Source organism: Euleptes europaea, chromosome 13 (genome assembly GCF_029931775.1).
Source record: "Euleptes europaea isolate rEulEur1 chromosome 13, rEulEur1.hap1, whole genome shotgun sequence".
Classification (NCBI taxonomy): Eukaryota; Metazoa; Chordata; class Lepidosauria; order Squamata; family Sphaerodactylidae; genus Euleptes; species Euleptes europaea.
Window position 1 is genome coordinate 25441242 of NC_079324.1, and position 14873 is coordinate 25456114.

General features: G+C 45.3%; 1 protein-coding gene across 3 annotated transcripts in view; it reads right to left on the reverse strand.

The window, feature by feature from the left end:
- The window catches only part of PCDH11X (protocadherin 11 X-linked), a 793680-nt gene that overhangs the window by 691868 nt on the left and 86939 nt on the right, over positions 1-14873 (reverse strand). Inside the window, exon 4 of one of the 3 annotated variants that reach the window (XM_056859146.1) lies at positions 11342-11561. The exons of the other annotated variants lie outside the window; for them this stretch is intronic. Coding sequence (XP_056715124.1) covers positions 11556-11561 — 6 coding nt within the window. The 3' untranslated portion in view covers positions 11342-11555. Of the gene's footprint in view, positions 1-11341; positions 11562-14873 lie in introns of those variants that run through there. 3 annotated transcript variants of the gene reach the window in all.

Consider the following 14873-nt stretch of genomic DNA (forward strand, 5'->3'; position numbering starts at 1 on the left):
TTAGTGGCCTATTTCCCCTGGAAAGATGTCTCTTGGCCTCCCTGTATAATCACATAGATCATTCAGTGAATCGAATGACACAGAAAACAGTTAGGTAGCCAATCAGATCTGGTCATGTCATCGTGGCTTTTTTTTTTTAAAATCCCTTTCACGAAACCGTGCAGCATAATATGGTTTCCTCCTCTCGTTTTATACTACTACAATCCTAACAGGGTAGTCTGAAAGACAGTAACTACGGCCCAAGGTCATACAATGAAAGTCACAGGCAAGTGGGGCTTTAACGCAGGTCTCTCTGGTAAAAGCCCAGCATTCCAGCCATTGTACGACACTAAAACAAAGTTAAATCCACTAGGAATGAGAGAGAGGGAACAATGCAAACAAAGTTGGGATGAGCAAATGTTTGCTATTTCATTTCTTTCTTTAATATTCTGTCAGCTACCGTGGTTGTCTGCTTTTGATCTTGGCTCTGCAGACTTGTTTCTGTTTAGGGTTTCCAGCCTCCAGGTGGGGGATGGAGATCTCCTGGAATTACAACTGATCTCTAGATGACAGGGATCCCTTCCTCAGGAGAAAATGGATGCTCTGGAGGGCCCATGGCATTGTACCCCGCTGTGATTCCTCCCCTCACCAGGCTCTATTCCCCAAATCCCCGGGAATTTTCCAGCCTGGAGCTGGCAACCCTATTTGTATTGCTGTGTGGTTTTTATAAGCCATTTGTATGGAATTTATGCATTAAAATGTACATCATTCATACATAGCGTGGTTTACTGATCATACATATACTGGTAGGGTTGCCAACCTCTGGGTACTAGCTGGAGATCTCCTGTTATTACAACTGATCTCCAGCTGATAGAGATCAGATCACCTGGAGAAAATGGCCGCTTTGGCAATTGGACTCTATGGCATTGAAGTCCCTCCCCTCTCAAACCCTGTCCTCCTCAGGCTCTGCCCCAAAAACCTCCTGCTGGTGGCAAAGAGGGACCTTGCAACCCTATATACTGGGTAACTGATGTGCAGATAATGTTAAAATGTGTCTCCATTTTGATGGAGAAAATGTGGTGTGTCAAAACTGAAAGGCACAAAAATAATGATAGGCTCAAAAGTGAAATGTCACATAAAAATAATGATTTTCAGGTTACAGAAGCAGCAACAAGAAATTCAAAATTCTCTCTAAAATGAACAGGGATTTTTATTTTTGAAAGAGTACAGAATTATTAATGGAGGAGAGAGGAATTTGATCACAACCAAACCTTCTGTGAAAAGTAAGAACTTTTTTATTCACCCATGGTTGTGCAGACTGACGAATCATGAAAACAATAAGCCCTGCTGAGAAAAAGGTCTTAATGGTGAGGCAGGGGGTGGGCTGTGGGGGCCGGCAGAACCTGGAGCTCCGCCAAAGGTGGCCGACAAGTCAAGGGCATCCTTCCTCATTATAAAAAAAAAGAAGGAAATATCCAGTGAGGCTGAAAGCTGGAATTCAGTTTGGTAATTCAGCTGCTGGTTTGGTATGACAGAACCTTTATGTGGAAAGTCAAACATAATTTCTTTGATGTTGCCGTACTACTTGCACTGACAATGGGAAGGGCTGCACCATTTATCTTCCTCCCTTTAAAAGTTGAAATGCATTTGAAACAAAAGCTTAGGAGGTAGAAATTGTGTGGATTTTAGTTTTTGCACATTCTTTTTAGGAAGGAAGGAAGGAAGGAAGGAAGGAAGGAAGGAAGGAAGGAAGGAAGGAAGGAAGGAAGGAAGGAAGGAAGGAAGGAAGGAAGGAAGGAAGGAAGGAAGGAGTCATAGAATCACAGAGTTGTAAGGGACCACCAGGGTCATCTAGTCCAACCCCTTGCACAATGCAGGAAATTCTGAACTACTTCCCCCCCACACACACCCAGTGACCCCTACTCCATGCCCAGAAGATGGCCAAGGTGCTCTCCCTCTCATGATCTGCCTAAGGTTATAGAATCAGCATGGCTAATTCTGCACATGACACTCTCATACAAGTAGCAGCTCCATCAACTGGCCTCAGAATTTGGGAAGCCCGCTTCAGTTCTCAGTTCCATGATGGCCACCCACAAACCAGCCTGACTCCCTTATGGTCAGCATTTGTATCTCATCTCACTGCAAATCAACCTGTAAATTGTGGAACTCCCTGCCCCAGGATGTAGTGATGGCTGCCAATGTGGAAGGCTTTAAGAGGGGAATGTACCTGTTCATGGAGGAGAGGGCTATCCATCGCTACTAGTTAAAATGAATACTAGTCATGATGTATACCTATTCTCTACAGTCTCAGAGGAGCATGACTATTATATTAGGTGCTGTGGAACACAGGCAGGATGCTGCTGCAGTCTTGTTTGTGGGCTTCCTAGAGGCATCTGGTTGTCCACTGTGTGAACAGACTGCTGGACTTGATGGACCTTGGTCTGATCCAGCATGGCTTTTCTTATGTTATGTTTTAATGGCATTCAATGGAGTTCACTCACTAGCACTAGTTAAGCCATTACTGGGGACAGACTTACTTCCCTGGGGTTGAGTAAACCAAGGGATTTTATTTCCTGAAACTGTGAACAGCTTTTAGCCCTCTTTAAGATTGAGAAATTAATTCCAAACATTCTCAGAAAGTCTGAGATCAAAATGATCAGGGGGCTAGAGCAACTGCCCTAAGAGGAATGGTTAAAACGCTTAGGGCTGTTTAGCTTAGAAAGAAGGCAGTTAAGGGGAGACATGATAGAGGTCTATAAAATTATGCATAGTATGGAAAGAGTGGACAAGGAGAAGCTTTTCTTCCTCTCTCATAATACTAGAACGTGGGGTCATCTGCTGGAGCTGGAGGGTGAGAGATTCAAAACAGAAAAAAGGAAGTATTTCTTCACACAACACATAATTAAATTGTGGGACTCCCTGCTTCAGGATGTGGTGATGGCTGCCAACTTGGAAGGCTTTAAGAGGTGAGTGGATATGTTCATGGAGGAGAGGGCTATTCATGGCTACTAGTCAAAATGGTTACTAGTCATGATGCATACCTATTCTCTCCAGGACTAGAGGAGCTTAAATTAAGTGCTTTGGAACACAGGCAGGACAATGTTGCTGCAGTTGTCTTCTTTGTGGCCTTCCTAGAGGCACCTGGTTGGCTGCTGTGTGAACAGACTGCAGGACTTGGCTGCATCAACAGAGGTATAGTGTCCAGATCGTGCGAAGTGATGGTATCACTTTACTCTGCTCTGTTTAGACCTCACCTGGAGTACTGTGTTTTAGTTTTGGGCACCACAATTTAAGAAAGATGTAGACAAGCTGGAACGTGTCCGGAGAAGGGCAACAAAGATGGTGAGGGGTCTGGAGACCAAGTCCTATGAGGAAAGGTTGAAGGAGCTGGGTATGTTTAGCCTGAAGAGGAGAAGACTGAGAGGGGATATGATATCCATGTTCAAGTATTTGAGGGGCTGTCATATAGAGGATGGTGCTGAGTTATTTTCTGTTGCCCAAGAAGGTTGGACCAGAACCAATGGGTTGAAATTAAATCAAAAGAGTTTCCATCTAGACATTAGGAAGAATTTTCTAACAGTTAGAGCAGTTCCTCGGTGGAACAGGCTTCCTCAGGAGGTGGTAAGCTCTCCTTCCATGGAGGTTTTTAAGAAGAGGTTAGATGGCCATCTGTCAGCAATGCTGATTCTGTGACCTTAGGCAGCTGATGAGAGGGAGGGCATCTTGGCCATCTTCTGGTCACTGGGTGTGTGTGTGGGGGGAGGTAGTTGTGAATTTCCTGCATTGTGCAGGGGGTTGGCCTTGATGACCCTGGTGGTCCCTTCCAACTCTATGATTCTATGACTTGATGGAGCTTGGTCTGATCCAGCTTGGCCTTTCTTATGTTCTTATTTTCTAGAATCTCTAGGATTAGGAAAATGAGGTAAGGAGAAAGGAGAACAAAATGTACAACTATTGGTGAATAGACAGATACCAGCAGAAGGATATTTAACAGGAAAAGAGGCCACCCTAAAGGACAATACCTAGGACAAAGAACTTGCAACATTTGTCTAAATGGCCACTCATTCCACTATGGGGCTGGACCAAGCATTGGAGGAAGCCTTCCTGCAACAGTTGAGTAAGCCTCTTTGTATACCTCTGGACACTGGCTGATTGGGGAGAGAACTGTGTCCTGCTGTGGGTCTTCTGGGCCACTGGTCAGCTGGATGAGCCAGACCTCTTACACTCTAATCTGCATTCATGAAGCTCTCTTTTTGATATACAGCAGCCCTGGCGCAGGAACCATATTTACAGCACATGGATTGCATGAGACACTGTTAATGTACTAAGGTAAGGTCACACCCAACATTTATTAATAGGAAAACCCTTAGTCTCAAAGTCGCGTATCTATTTGTCATGATCACGTTGATTAAGTGGATTTAGTGCATGTGCAGGAACTCTAATTCAGCACTCCATGTGTGTTTAGAGAGCATTGTGCATGCAATGGAAAACAGGACACTGCGCTGGCATCAGTTCTTCACACTGGAGTCAGCTTCAGGTATTTTATCTAGAAGGTGGTTTACATATGCAGGTTCATCAAGCAAAAACTGCATTTTCAAATAACGCCTGCGTGTGTGAATGAGTCATCACTTCCGGATCACAATAGACTGTATTTTAAGCTCCTTCAAAGACATTTCCTCCCATGAAGCCTGTTCAGAAATTCAGACAAAAACTTGGGTAACCGAGTGCTGAGAAAGAACCTCCGAGTTTGGTGAGGATTGGGTCAAGGGTCCAGAGTTATGGGGTCTGAAGGGGTCCTCCCCTCTGCCCATTGAATAGCAGTCAGCTATTCAGGGGTTCTTGCAAGGAGGGTCCCCCCAAGCTACCCTGAAAGTTTGGGACCTCTACCTCAAAAAATGCCCCTCTGAGCCATGGAAAAAACCCTCCCTATGGCTTTCTATGCTGGGATACTTCTCATTAAGCTACTTCCTTTTTTGCGGTTAACAGATGCCTACAGTGTTAACAGTGAATAGGAAATAGCTTAATGAGAATTCTTCCAGCATAGAAAGCCATAGGAAGGTTTTTTCCCACGGCTTGGGGGGGGGGCATTTTTTGAGGTAGAGGTCCCAAACTTTCAGGGTGGCTTGAGGGGACCCTCTTTGCAAGAACCCCCAAGTTTGGTGAGGATTGGGTCAGGGGGGGCTGGAAGGTTCTTGCAAGGAGGGGTTCTTGCAAGGAGGGTCCCCCAAAGCTACCCTGAAAGTTTGGGACCCGCACCTCAAAAAATGCCCCCCCAGGGCCATGGAAAGCCCCAAATGCGTTTTAAATTGCTTTAAATGGCCTAATTTGTTCGGGAATGCCGAATTTCCTGCTGAATTTGGCATTCCCGAACGGGGGTGTTTGGAATTCGGCCAAATCCGATCCAAATTGGGCTGGATTCGGCCAAATCCGAACCGAGCCGAATTTTTTTTTTCAACAGCCCTAACCAAGGGTCTGATTCAGAATAAGGCAGCTTCATGTGTTCATATGTATTCCCTTTCAGTGGTCCACAAACAGTAACAGTGATCAGTTGCAACCAGTTAAACTGTATAAAATCCGGGGGAGGGGGGATGACCCAACAAAATATTCTAACATAAGCAAACTGTGTATCAACCCGGCTTAAATTCTAGTTTATGGGCTTATAGATTCACTTCCTGGGATGCTTCCCTTGAGAAAGCCACACTGAATGACTTGGAAAGCAAATGGAAACAAAGCTCCGCTGGGATGATGGGGTGGCCAAGTGCCATTGTCTTCCCTATAAATTCCACAGAGGAGTCAGTACCACTGTTGTGTCAGCCTCTGTGAGAACTCTCTGCAGAAGCTGTCACCACTGGTTTGAGCAGGGAACTGCAACACTCAAGCCAAGATATTGGCACCACTGCCTGTTGCTTACCTCCAAGGGCTACGTACCCTCAGTCTGGCCAGACTGTTGCTGAGAGAAGGCTGATACCCTTCTGCAGTCCCAGGCTACAAATTCCTGTTTGGTGTTTTCCGCACCAGAGTGGTTCCCTGGCCTGTCCAGTCCCATCATACTTGAGTGTACCCCTCCAGCCATAGGAAATGTGGCGCTTACTATAGATTCCTTCATGTGCTACGGCCTTTATCTTGGCCTATTTCCCTAGCCTCTTGACCCCCTGTCCTCACTAGGCCCTGGGGCCTGTTCCTCTCAATACTCTGTAGTTGACAGCCTTTGGAAATGCAAGTCTGTAAGGAATGGCCCCGCTCCAAATTCCATTCTGCAGGAAAACCCAACTGTCCTATGCAAACAACAGAGCCACTAATGGCTAGGGTTGTCAGCTCTGTGTTGGGAAAGACCTGGAGATTTGGGGGGGGGGGTGGAGCCTCAGAAGGGCAGGGTTTGGGAGGGATTTCAATGGGGTATAATGCCATAGAGTCCACCTTCCAAAGTGTCCATTTTCTCCAGGTGAACTAATCTCTGTTGCCTGGAGATCAGTTGTCACCCCAGGACATCTCCAGCCACGACCTGGGGGCTGGCAATCCTACTAATGGCTCTACAATTAGTGACACCTTAGATTGTTCCCCCTGGCCACCAGCCACCACCAGAATCCTTTCATGTTTGTTGCCCAAACATCTTTAAACAGCTGCAAGCTGTGTATGCCCAAAAGGGCTAACTGACCTCAGTTTAGGAAGTCCTGTTTGGCACGTGAGGCTTACATGTGCTGTGGGCAAATGAGGAGGAAAGGTCTGTTCATTACCGGAGCTCCCGAATCAAGGTAAGAGTTGAGGTATGCAAGGCAGGGGTGCCAGCAAAGAATATCACCTCCCAAACTCCAGGGTCTCAGGTTATCCCATCACTGTGCTCATTACAAAGCCAACCTGGGGCTCAGTGGTAGAGCATCTGCTTGGCATGCAAAAGGTCCCAGGTTTGATCCCGGCATCTCCAGTTAAAGGACCAGGCAGGTAGGCGATATGAATTACCTCTTACTGAGACCCTGGAGAGCTGTTGTTGGTCTGAGTAGACAATACTGGCTTTGATGGACCCAGGGTCTGATTCAGTATAAGGCAACTTCATGTGTTGAATGAGGCCTTCTATGTGGCTGCCACACATAGGTATTTCAGAGAAATTTGAAAATTATTAATTGTCTAGAATAACCTTTGAAGCTGTGGTTTCCTGGCACTTGCCCTTTTATTGCTATCGCTGTGTTATTAACTGTTAGACGGCTGATTTGGGGATTTTTTTCTATGTATCTCCCCCCCCCTGCCCCCGTATATTACTTTGATGTGTGTGAAAGGTAGCCCAGGGATACAACGAATAAATTGAAAACACACCATTTGACTCAGAAGATTTAAGAATCCTGTCTTCCATGCACACTGCACAAAGCATGTGTTGTGTATTCTTATAGGGTTGCCACCCTCCAGGTGGGGGCTGGAGATCTCCCACTGCTATGACTGCTCTCCAGGAGACAGAGATCAGTTCACCTGGAGAAAATGGCTGCTTTTGAAGGTGGACTCCATGTAGAATTTGAGTGGTCTCAGGCTCCTCGCAAGGTGGCACTTCCATGTCGGCGCGCGTGTGCACGATTGCCTGCCAGCCCTCAGCTGGTTGGCGGGCAGAGGGGTACATTACCGGGGGTTTGCCTGCCACCAGCGGGCACCTGGCAACCCTAACTCCATGGCATTATGCCCCATTGAAGTCCCTCCCCTCTCCAAACCCTGCCCTTCTCAGACTCTACCCTCAAAATCTCCAGGTATTTCCCAACCCAGAGCTGGCAACCCTGTGTTCTTACTTAACAATCCTATGTTCTTACTTAACATACTTAAGTATGCTCTTACTTAGGTATTCTTGCAATGATCAACATGGCAAAAGGAAGGAAGGGTATGAAAAGAGAAGACATTTGTTAATGACAAATGTTATTATTTCCATGGGGGCGCAGACCAGAGGGTGAAATTTCTTTTATGAAATTAAATACTGCCACCACCCTGTGATATGACAGTCACACCAGAAAATGCATGGTACAATGTGGTAAAATTGCAATACACCATTATAAATAGGATTTATTATACTTTACAGATCAGAGAGAGCCAAATAAGCAATTCCTTTCAAAAGAGCCAGACAGCAAACATGTGACGGGAACTTTAGGCAAAAGTCCTTGTTGACAATCTGCAGGTTGACAGGCGAGAAAGTGGAACCACAGCAAGCGCCTGCTTGAAGTACGGTTACATCGGATATACAACAGCATGTGAGATTTTTTAATCCTGAAGCCTACTTGATGGATCCTCAATAGCTTTTTCAAAACTTTCAGTTAAAATGTAAGTGTACTGTGCAGAGGAGACTTTAAAAAAAAAAAAGAATGCAAAGATTTTCTCACCCACATCCCATGCTCCCTCCCTGATCAAGAACTCCAGTGCAAATATGGAAATTTTGTACCCGCCAGGACTTTCATATTAATTTAACTGGAGGGAGATCTTTTGCTTGTTACAGTGGGCACAATGCAGCCTACATTAAGCATTTGCAGGTCCTCTCAATTTTGACCAGAAAAAAGAGAGCGAGAGAGAGAGGAACTAGATTAATGGCAGGAAATCTGTGATCAGATCTGTCACTTATTTATACAGTTGCCAACCTCCAGGAGGTGGCTGGAGATCTCCTGCTATTACAACTGATCTCCAGGCGACAGAGATCAGTTCACCTGGAGAAAATGGCCACTTGGAAAGGTAGACTCTATAGCCTTATAACCCACTGAAGTCCCTTTTCTCCAAAAACTCCACCCTCCTCAAGCTCCACCCCCAAAATCTCTAGGTATGACCCAGCCCTGAGCTGGCAACCCTACTTATTTAAGTTAAGATGGGTGGGGGGATTAAGCCAGGGCTGTGTTACTGGGAAGGTATTAACCTGTCTTCCTGATAGCATTTTGCTCATCTAACAGTGCCATCCTAAGTAGAGTTACGCTCTTCAAAGTCTATGGTTTTCAAAGGGTGTCACTTTGCTTAACAAATGCACTGTAAATTTCACCTACCTTGCAGCTGCCATTTGTCCTAAGTGGCTCAAAGGAGGGAAAGGTTACCACCTTCCAGGACCATGTTACTGTTCTTAATTTAAAAAAAAAATGAGGGAGATATGTTCATGCATCTCCCAGTAGGCCTGAACTTTCCTTCTGAAATCAGTAGGGTTGCCAGGTCCTTCTTCACCACTGGCGGGAGGTTTTAGGGGCAGAGCCTGAGGAGGGTGGGGTTTGGGGAGGGAGGGACTTCAATGCCATAGAGTCTAATGGCCAAAGCAGCCATTTTCTCCAGGGGAACTGATCTCTATCGGCTGGAGATCAGTTGTAATAGCAGGAGATCTCCAGCTAGTACCTGGAGGTTGGCAACCCTAGAAATCAATGGGATTTAAAAGTGTTCAACACGGGCTATACTGCACCAAGCACATGATAATAGAGAGCTGTGTTTGTGACACACACTTAACTTTTGCTGCGCACCGCCCTATCTGTGGGAGGGGGAGGGGAAGAATCAATCTGAGCTCCAGATGAGCATAGAGTTTACACATCTCTTTTTGGATGAGACAACATGAGGCAAACAGTAGAAGCTCATGCCATCTGTGCACCTGACACACACAACCTAATGTGCAAAAGATCCCTGTGTGTGGAGTTCCTTGTGCATCCAGGCACAGAAAGAACCTTAGATGCCTCTTTCACTTCCCTAGCAGCCTAACTTTACATTAGCATTTGTACAATGATAAAAATTAATCCACATTTTTTCAATACTCCTTTTTTTTTCTTCAAGAAAGTAAGAACGTGGCTTAATACATCGCTTTGGAAAGAACAGAAACACTTCTGCATCCTGGCAGAGGCCTCTGACTTTTCAACGGGCCATGTGCTGGTAGAGTTCCAAGAAGATTGCCCCCCATTGCATTGCACACTCAATACTAATACTGTTACACGCCGTGTACATTCTTTTACGCATAATTGCCCAAAGGATGGCAAAACAAAACACACATTAATGCAACAGTGATAGACATAATACATTTTAAATACACAGAAAGCAACGAAGAAGAATGAACACAGTACCTCTTATGTTAACAGAAAATTAATTGATTTTTTGCCAAGTTGTCTAAAAATGCAGCCATTTTAATGCCGGACAGCAGTTACTTCAATTTGCACTACGCATAGTCATTTTTTTAAAGTATATATTTGTCAGTTTATCACATTAAATGCAAGGCATTTTGTATACGAATTCAGGAGGGAAATGCAAATTGTGCCTAGGTAAGGTCTTCAGAAAATGACAAAACAACATAATATAATGAAATGTGTCCCCCCAAAAGCTTAAGGAACTGCTTTCGATAAAATTAAAGACAGAAGACTGCTACAAATACATATATATGGATATGAAAATAGGAGCTAGATTATTCCTCTGGCACAATGCATACATTTAGGTGGCTGGAGATAATTACCGTTAGTGGATGAAGCTACTTCTTCCCTCCCGCACAGACGTAACATGGGAGGTGGGTGTTCCACCGAAGCCTGGCTTGTGTGACCTTAGGGTTGCCTACCTCCAGGTACTAGATGGAGATGTCCTGCTATTACAACTGCTCTCCAGCCAATAGACACCAGTTCACCTGGAGAAAATGGCAGCTTTGGACATTGGACTCTATGGCATTGAAGTCCCTCCCCAGACCTTGCCCTCCTCAGGCTCCACCCCAAACAAATCTCGCCAGTGGTGAAGAGGGACCCAGCAACCCTATGTGACCTCCTTCCCTTCTCTCTTTTTTGGGGAGGGGCAAAATGCTTGTGAACTGAACTTCTGCATATGCAGCCTTTGATGGAGCAACAGCTCTGCACTTTACATAAGGTGCATGGTGGAAAGAATGGGCGCACCCCATTGTGGAAAGATGATCACCAACCCACTAAGTGTGTGAGCCACGCTGTACCAACCCTTTCCGATCAAGAATCCACAGACAAATGCCCGTATTTAGCTATCCTTTATAACGGCATCTCTGCCTTAGAGAAACAGCTAAAAATAACAGTGATTTCTCATTGTGGAGCACATGAGGTGATATGTTCTATTGGGGGGGGGGGAAATTCAGGGAGTATAAAGAACTGTACAATTTTTTTTAAATGAGTATGCATAAAAGTTATTGCTCCTTTTTCAGTATTGATAAGGGGGGAGGGGAGGACACCAGATGCCTGAACATAAATAAATAAGGGCACAAGTCCATGAAGGACAAAGTGGTTCCTAGCAACTTAAGAGATTAAAAGGTTTATAGTTACCACCATTCGCACCGACTGATGGCTAATATCACTTATTCCGTCTTAGCAAAACTACATCATAGGACAGCTCTAGCACAATGCACTTAAAGTCTCTCTTTGTCATCTTGGTTTCGTTCTTTGTCTTTGTAACGTTCTCGCCCTGGATACCTTTCAGTAGGGCAGCTTGAACAGTTCGCCGCCATTCGGGAAACCCCTCTGGAGATCAGACGATAAAATTCTTCCGGCAATCAGGGAGAGAGGACAAAGGGCTTTCTCGTGCTATTTCCATATTTTCATGTTTGCTGGCTTAACATCATTGTGTACGACTTCAGTACTTAACAGCTGATGCGAAGACGTTCAGAGCTGGCAAACAGAGAAACAGCATGAGAAAAGCCCTTGCCTTCATCATCCCATCTCCCACACTTTTTTTTTTTTTTAAGTTAATATTGCCGGGGAAGGGTAAATGACAACTTGGACACCTGGGCAATTCAGATTTAAGAGGGACCAAATAATAATAATAATAAAATAGCCATGGCAACAGTTGGCATGCTACAATTACAGGATTTTCTTAGGCTCCCCCTCAACAGAATACTGATCCACCCAAGCTGCCCTATTAAAGGGTATTTCTTTATTAGTAGACAAGTAAACAGTGTTAGCAGTCACTCTCCCTAGGCATCTCTGGGAACTGCAGTTCTGTGATGTCTTAAAAAGAGTTTGACACTCTCATCAACCCACATTTCCCAGGAATCATTGCAGCAACCATGCAGCTGGTTTGCGATGTAGACATGTCCATGGGGAATAAATGCAATCCCGCCAGGTCCATCACAAAAATTATGGCAGGCTCAAAGTTTTACTTATCTGTATCATTGTAAAATGCAATTCTAAGTGTAATGTTGCAGAAGAAGAGTTGGTTTTTATATGCCGACTTTCTCTACCACTTAAGAGAGACTCAAACCGGCTTACAATCACCTTCCCTTCCCCTCCCCACAACAGACCTGTGAGGTAGGTGGGCCCGAGAGAGCTGTGACTAGCCTAAGGCCACCCAGCTGGCTTCATGCGTAGGAGTGGGGAAACAAATCCAGTTCACCAGATTAGCCTCTGCCGCTCATGTGGAGGAGAGGGGAATCAAACCTGGTTCTCCAGATCAGAGTCTACCGCTCCAAACCACAGCTCTTAACCACTACACCACACTGCACCTGCATTCCTGCTCCATCCTTTAAACCCTCGGCAACGTCTGTTGAAGTTGAGGAAGTGAAGAAACATTTTGACAAGCAACATCCCCACCCCAAGGACTTGGGACAGCATTTTTTACTCTTAGGGTCTTGTTACACAAGACATTTGATGCGAGTTGGGTTGGGGAAAACCCTAACCCAACTCATGTCAGATATGTGACAGAGGACTCACCTTTAAATGTACTTTCTGCCCCATTCTGCTTTGCAGCCCGGTATGGTGGGGGGAGAAGCCTCAGCCTCCCCTCCCTTCCACCCCATGCCTTTTGGAGACTAATAAAGGGCAGTAGGGGCATCTGAGCAACCTGCTGTCAGTCACGCCTGACACAAGATGGGTTGGGATTGTGTAATGAGACTCTGATTTTAGGAATGACTCTGTAGAGTGCGGATACCCACCAGCAAGTTTCTTTTTTAAAAAGATTTATGCAAAGCAATGATAGAAGAGAAGGATTATAGGAAGAAAGAGAGAGGAGCAAAATAGAGGAACGAAGGCAAAACTTCCTCCTGTCATAGTGGCTTAATAAGGGTGGCCATATAATAAACGACAATAGTAAAGAATGGCCCAACACAGACTTTTTCAGCACATATGACAAAATTACCCACAGAAATGAGGACCGGTGGGAGCAAAAGTCACAACAGTCTGTGTTTCAACCATGATTATAGGAAGAACAGTATTCTGTACGTGACATTTTCCTAAAGAGCATCCAGTGTAAACCAGACAGAGATGAAGATCTGAGCAAATTAGAACTCCAGGGCCCAGTTCACTCATGCAAATTGTCCGTTTTGACTTCCAACACAACCTCTCACAACCATCCCTGGGTACAAACTTGTACCAGCAGTTAGCTGCGATTTCTACCAAGTAGGAAGCAAAGCAACAGGATTGCATGTGTGAACTGTCTGCTAGAGACACGACTCCAATGGGACATTGTTTTCTTAACTAAAATAAACAAACCTGAATGTGACACTGGCCATTTATCCATGGCTGTTTCCTCGCGACCACCCTGCCAACCACTTTGGGGTTTTGTTTTGATTATGCCTGAATTTTCCGACTGTCAGCGGTTGCCTCGTTCTCCCTGCCCGTTTCTGCCTGTTTCGCCCTCGTTTTCTGAATGTGTGTTTAGCCAGAGTTCAGAAAACGTGGGAAGAATGGGGGGAAACATGCGGGAGAGCAAGGGGACCTCTGATGGTCGGAAAATGCATGCGCAATCAAAGCAAAACCCCGAAGTAGTCGGCGGGATGACAGCGAGGAAACAGCCATGCATAAACGGCCACAAATTCAGCAATCTCCTGTTTTAATAAGAAGCTTGCAAATCGTTGCCCAAACTTCCTTCAAACCTCCTACCCTTATTGACTTCAGGATTCTCCAGGGGGGGAAATCACTGTAGAGGAGACTCAGGTTAATAATCAGCTCTGACGCTGGCAAATCCTGGGTGGAAAGCAGTAGCGAGTGCTGGACCCAAGTCAGTCTCCAAGCTATGGCACCTTACTCCTCAGTAAGCTGCCATAGATCAGTCTCTCAGGCTGAATGAGCGTCTCCCTGATCAAAGCCTACAGCAACAGGAAATCTGGGAGAGGGCTCTACAGCTGTGAACACCTGTAGTAGCTATTGACACTGACAGCTGGTACAGCTACGCAACGGCTTCTGCGTATGCAATTTTGCCACATAGACAAGGCAGAAGCAACTTGCTAGGCAAGCAAATGATGAGGGGAAAGAGTGGCATATCCATACTAGAGACTTAGGTTGATATAAAATATCGCAAATATTGATTTCAAAGAACTGATTGATCCCTTTCTATATTATACAAGGTTTGTCTTGAGTCCTCATGCTGAACTGCACCAATGCCTAAACTAGATGAGGCATCAGGGATCGCACTATCTCTCTTATTGAATTTCTCTAAACAGTAACCATTTGCAAAGAAGCATAAGCAGAAGAGGAGGAGGAGGAGGAGTTGGTTTCCATATACTGACTTTCTCTAGCACTTAAGGAAGAATCAAACCAGCTTCCAGTCACCTTCCCTTCCCCTCCCCACAACAGACACCCTGTGAGGTAGGTGGGGCTGAGAGAGCTCTAAGAGAGCTATGACTAGCCCAAGGTCACCCATCTGGCTTCATGCGTAGGAGTGGGGAAACCAACCCAATTCACCAGATTAGCCTCCGCTGCTCATGTGGAGGAGTGGGGAATCAAACCCAGCTCTCCAGATCAGAGTCCACTGCTCCAAACCACTGCTCTTAACCACTACACCATGCTGTCTCTCTTTTGAATGTTCTCTTGGGTAAAAACTGACTGAAAGTAGAAACAAGCACACCAAGGAGGAATGGGCTAGGCTACAACCTCTCTCTTTGGTGTGCTACAAAATTCTGTTCGGTGGTTTTCCTTCACTTGGAGGGAAGGTGTTTTCTGTTTGTGCTTTTAAAGAAACAAGATCCACATCTGCAGTCTGAAATG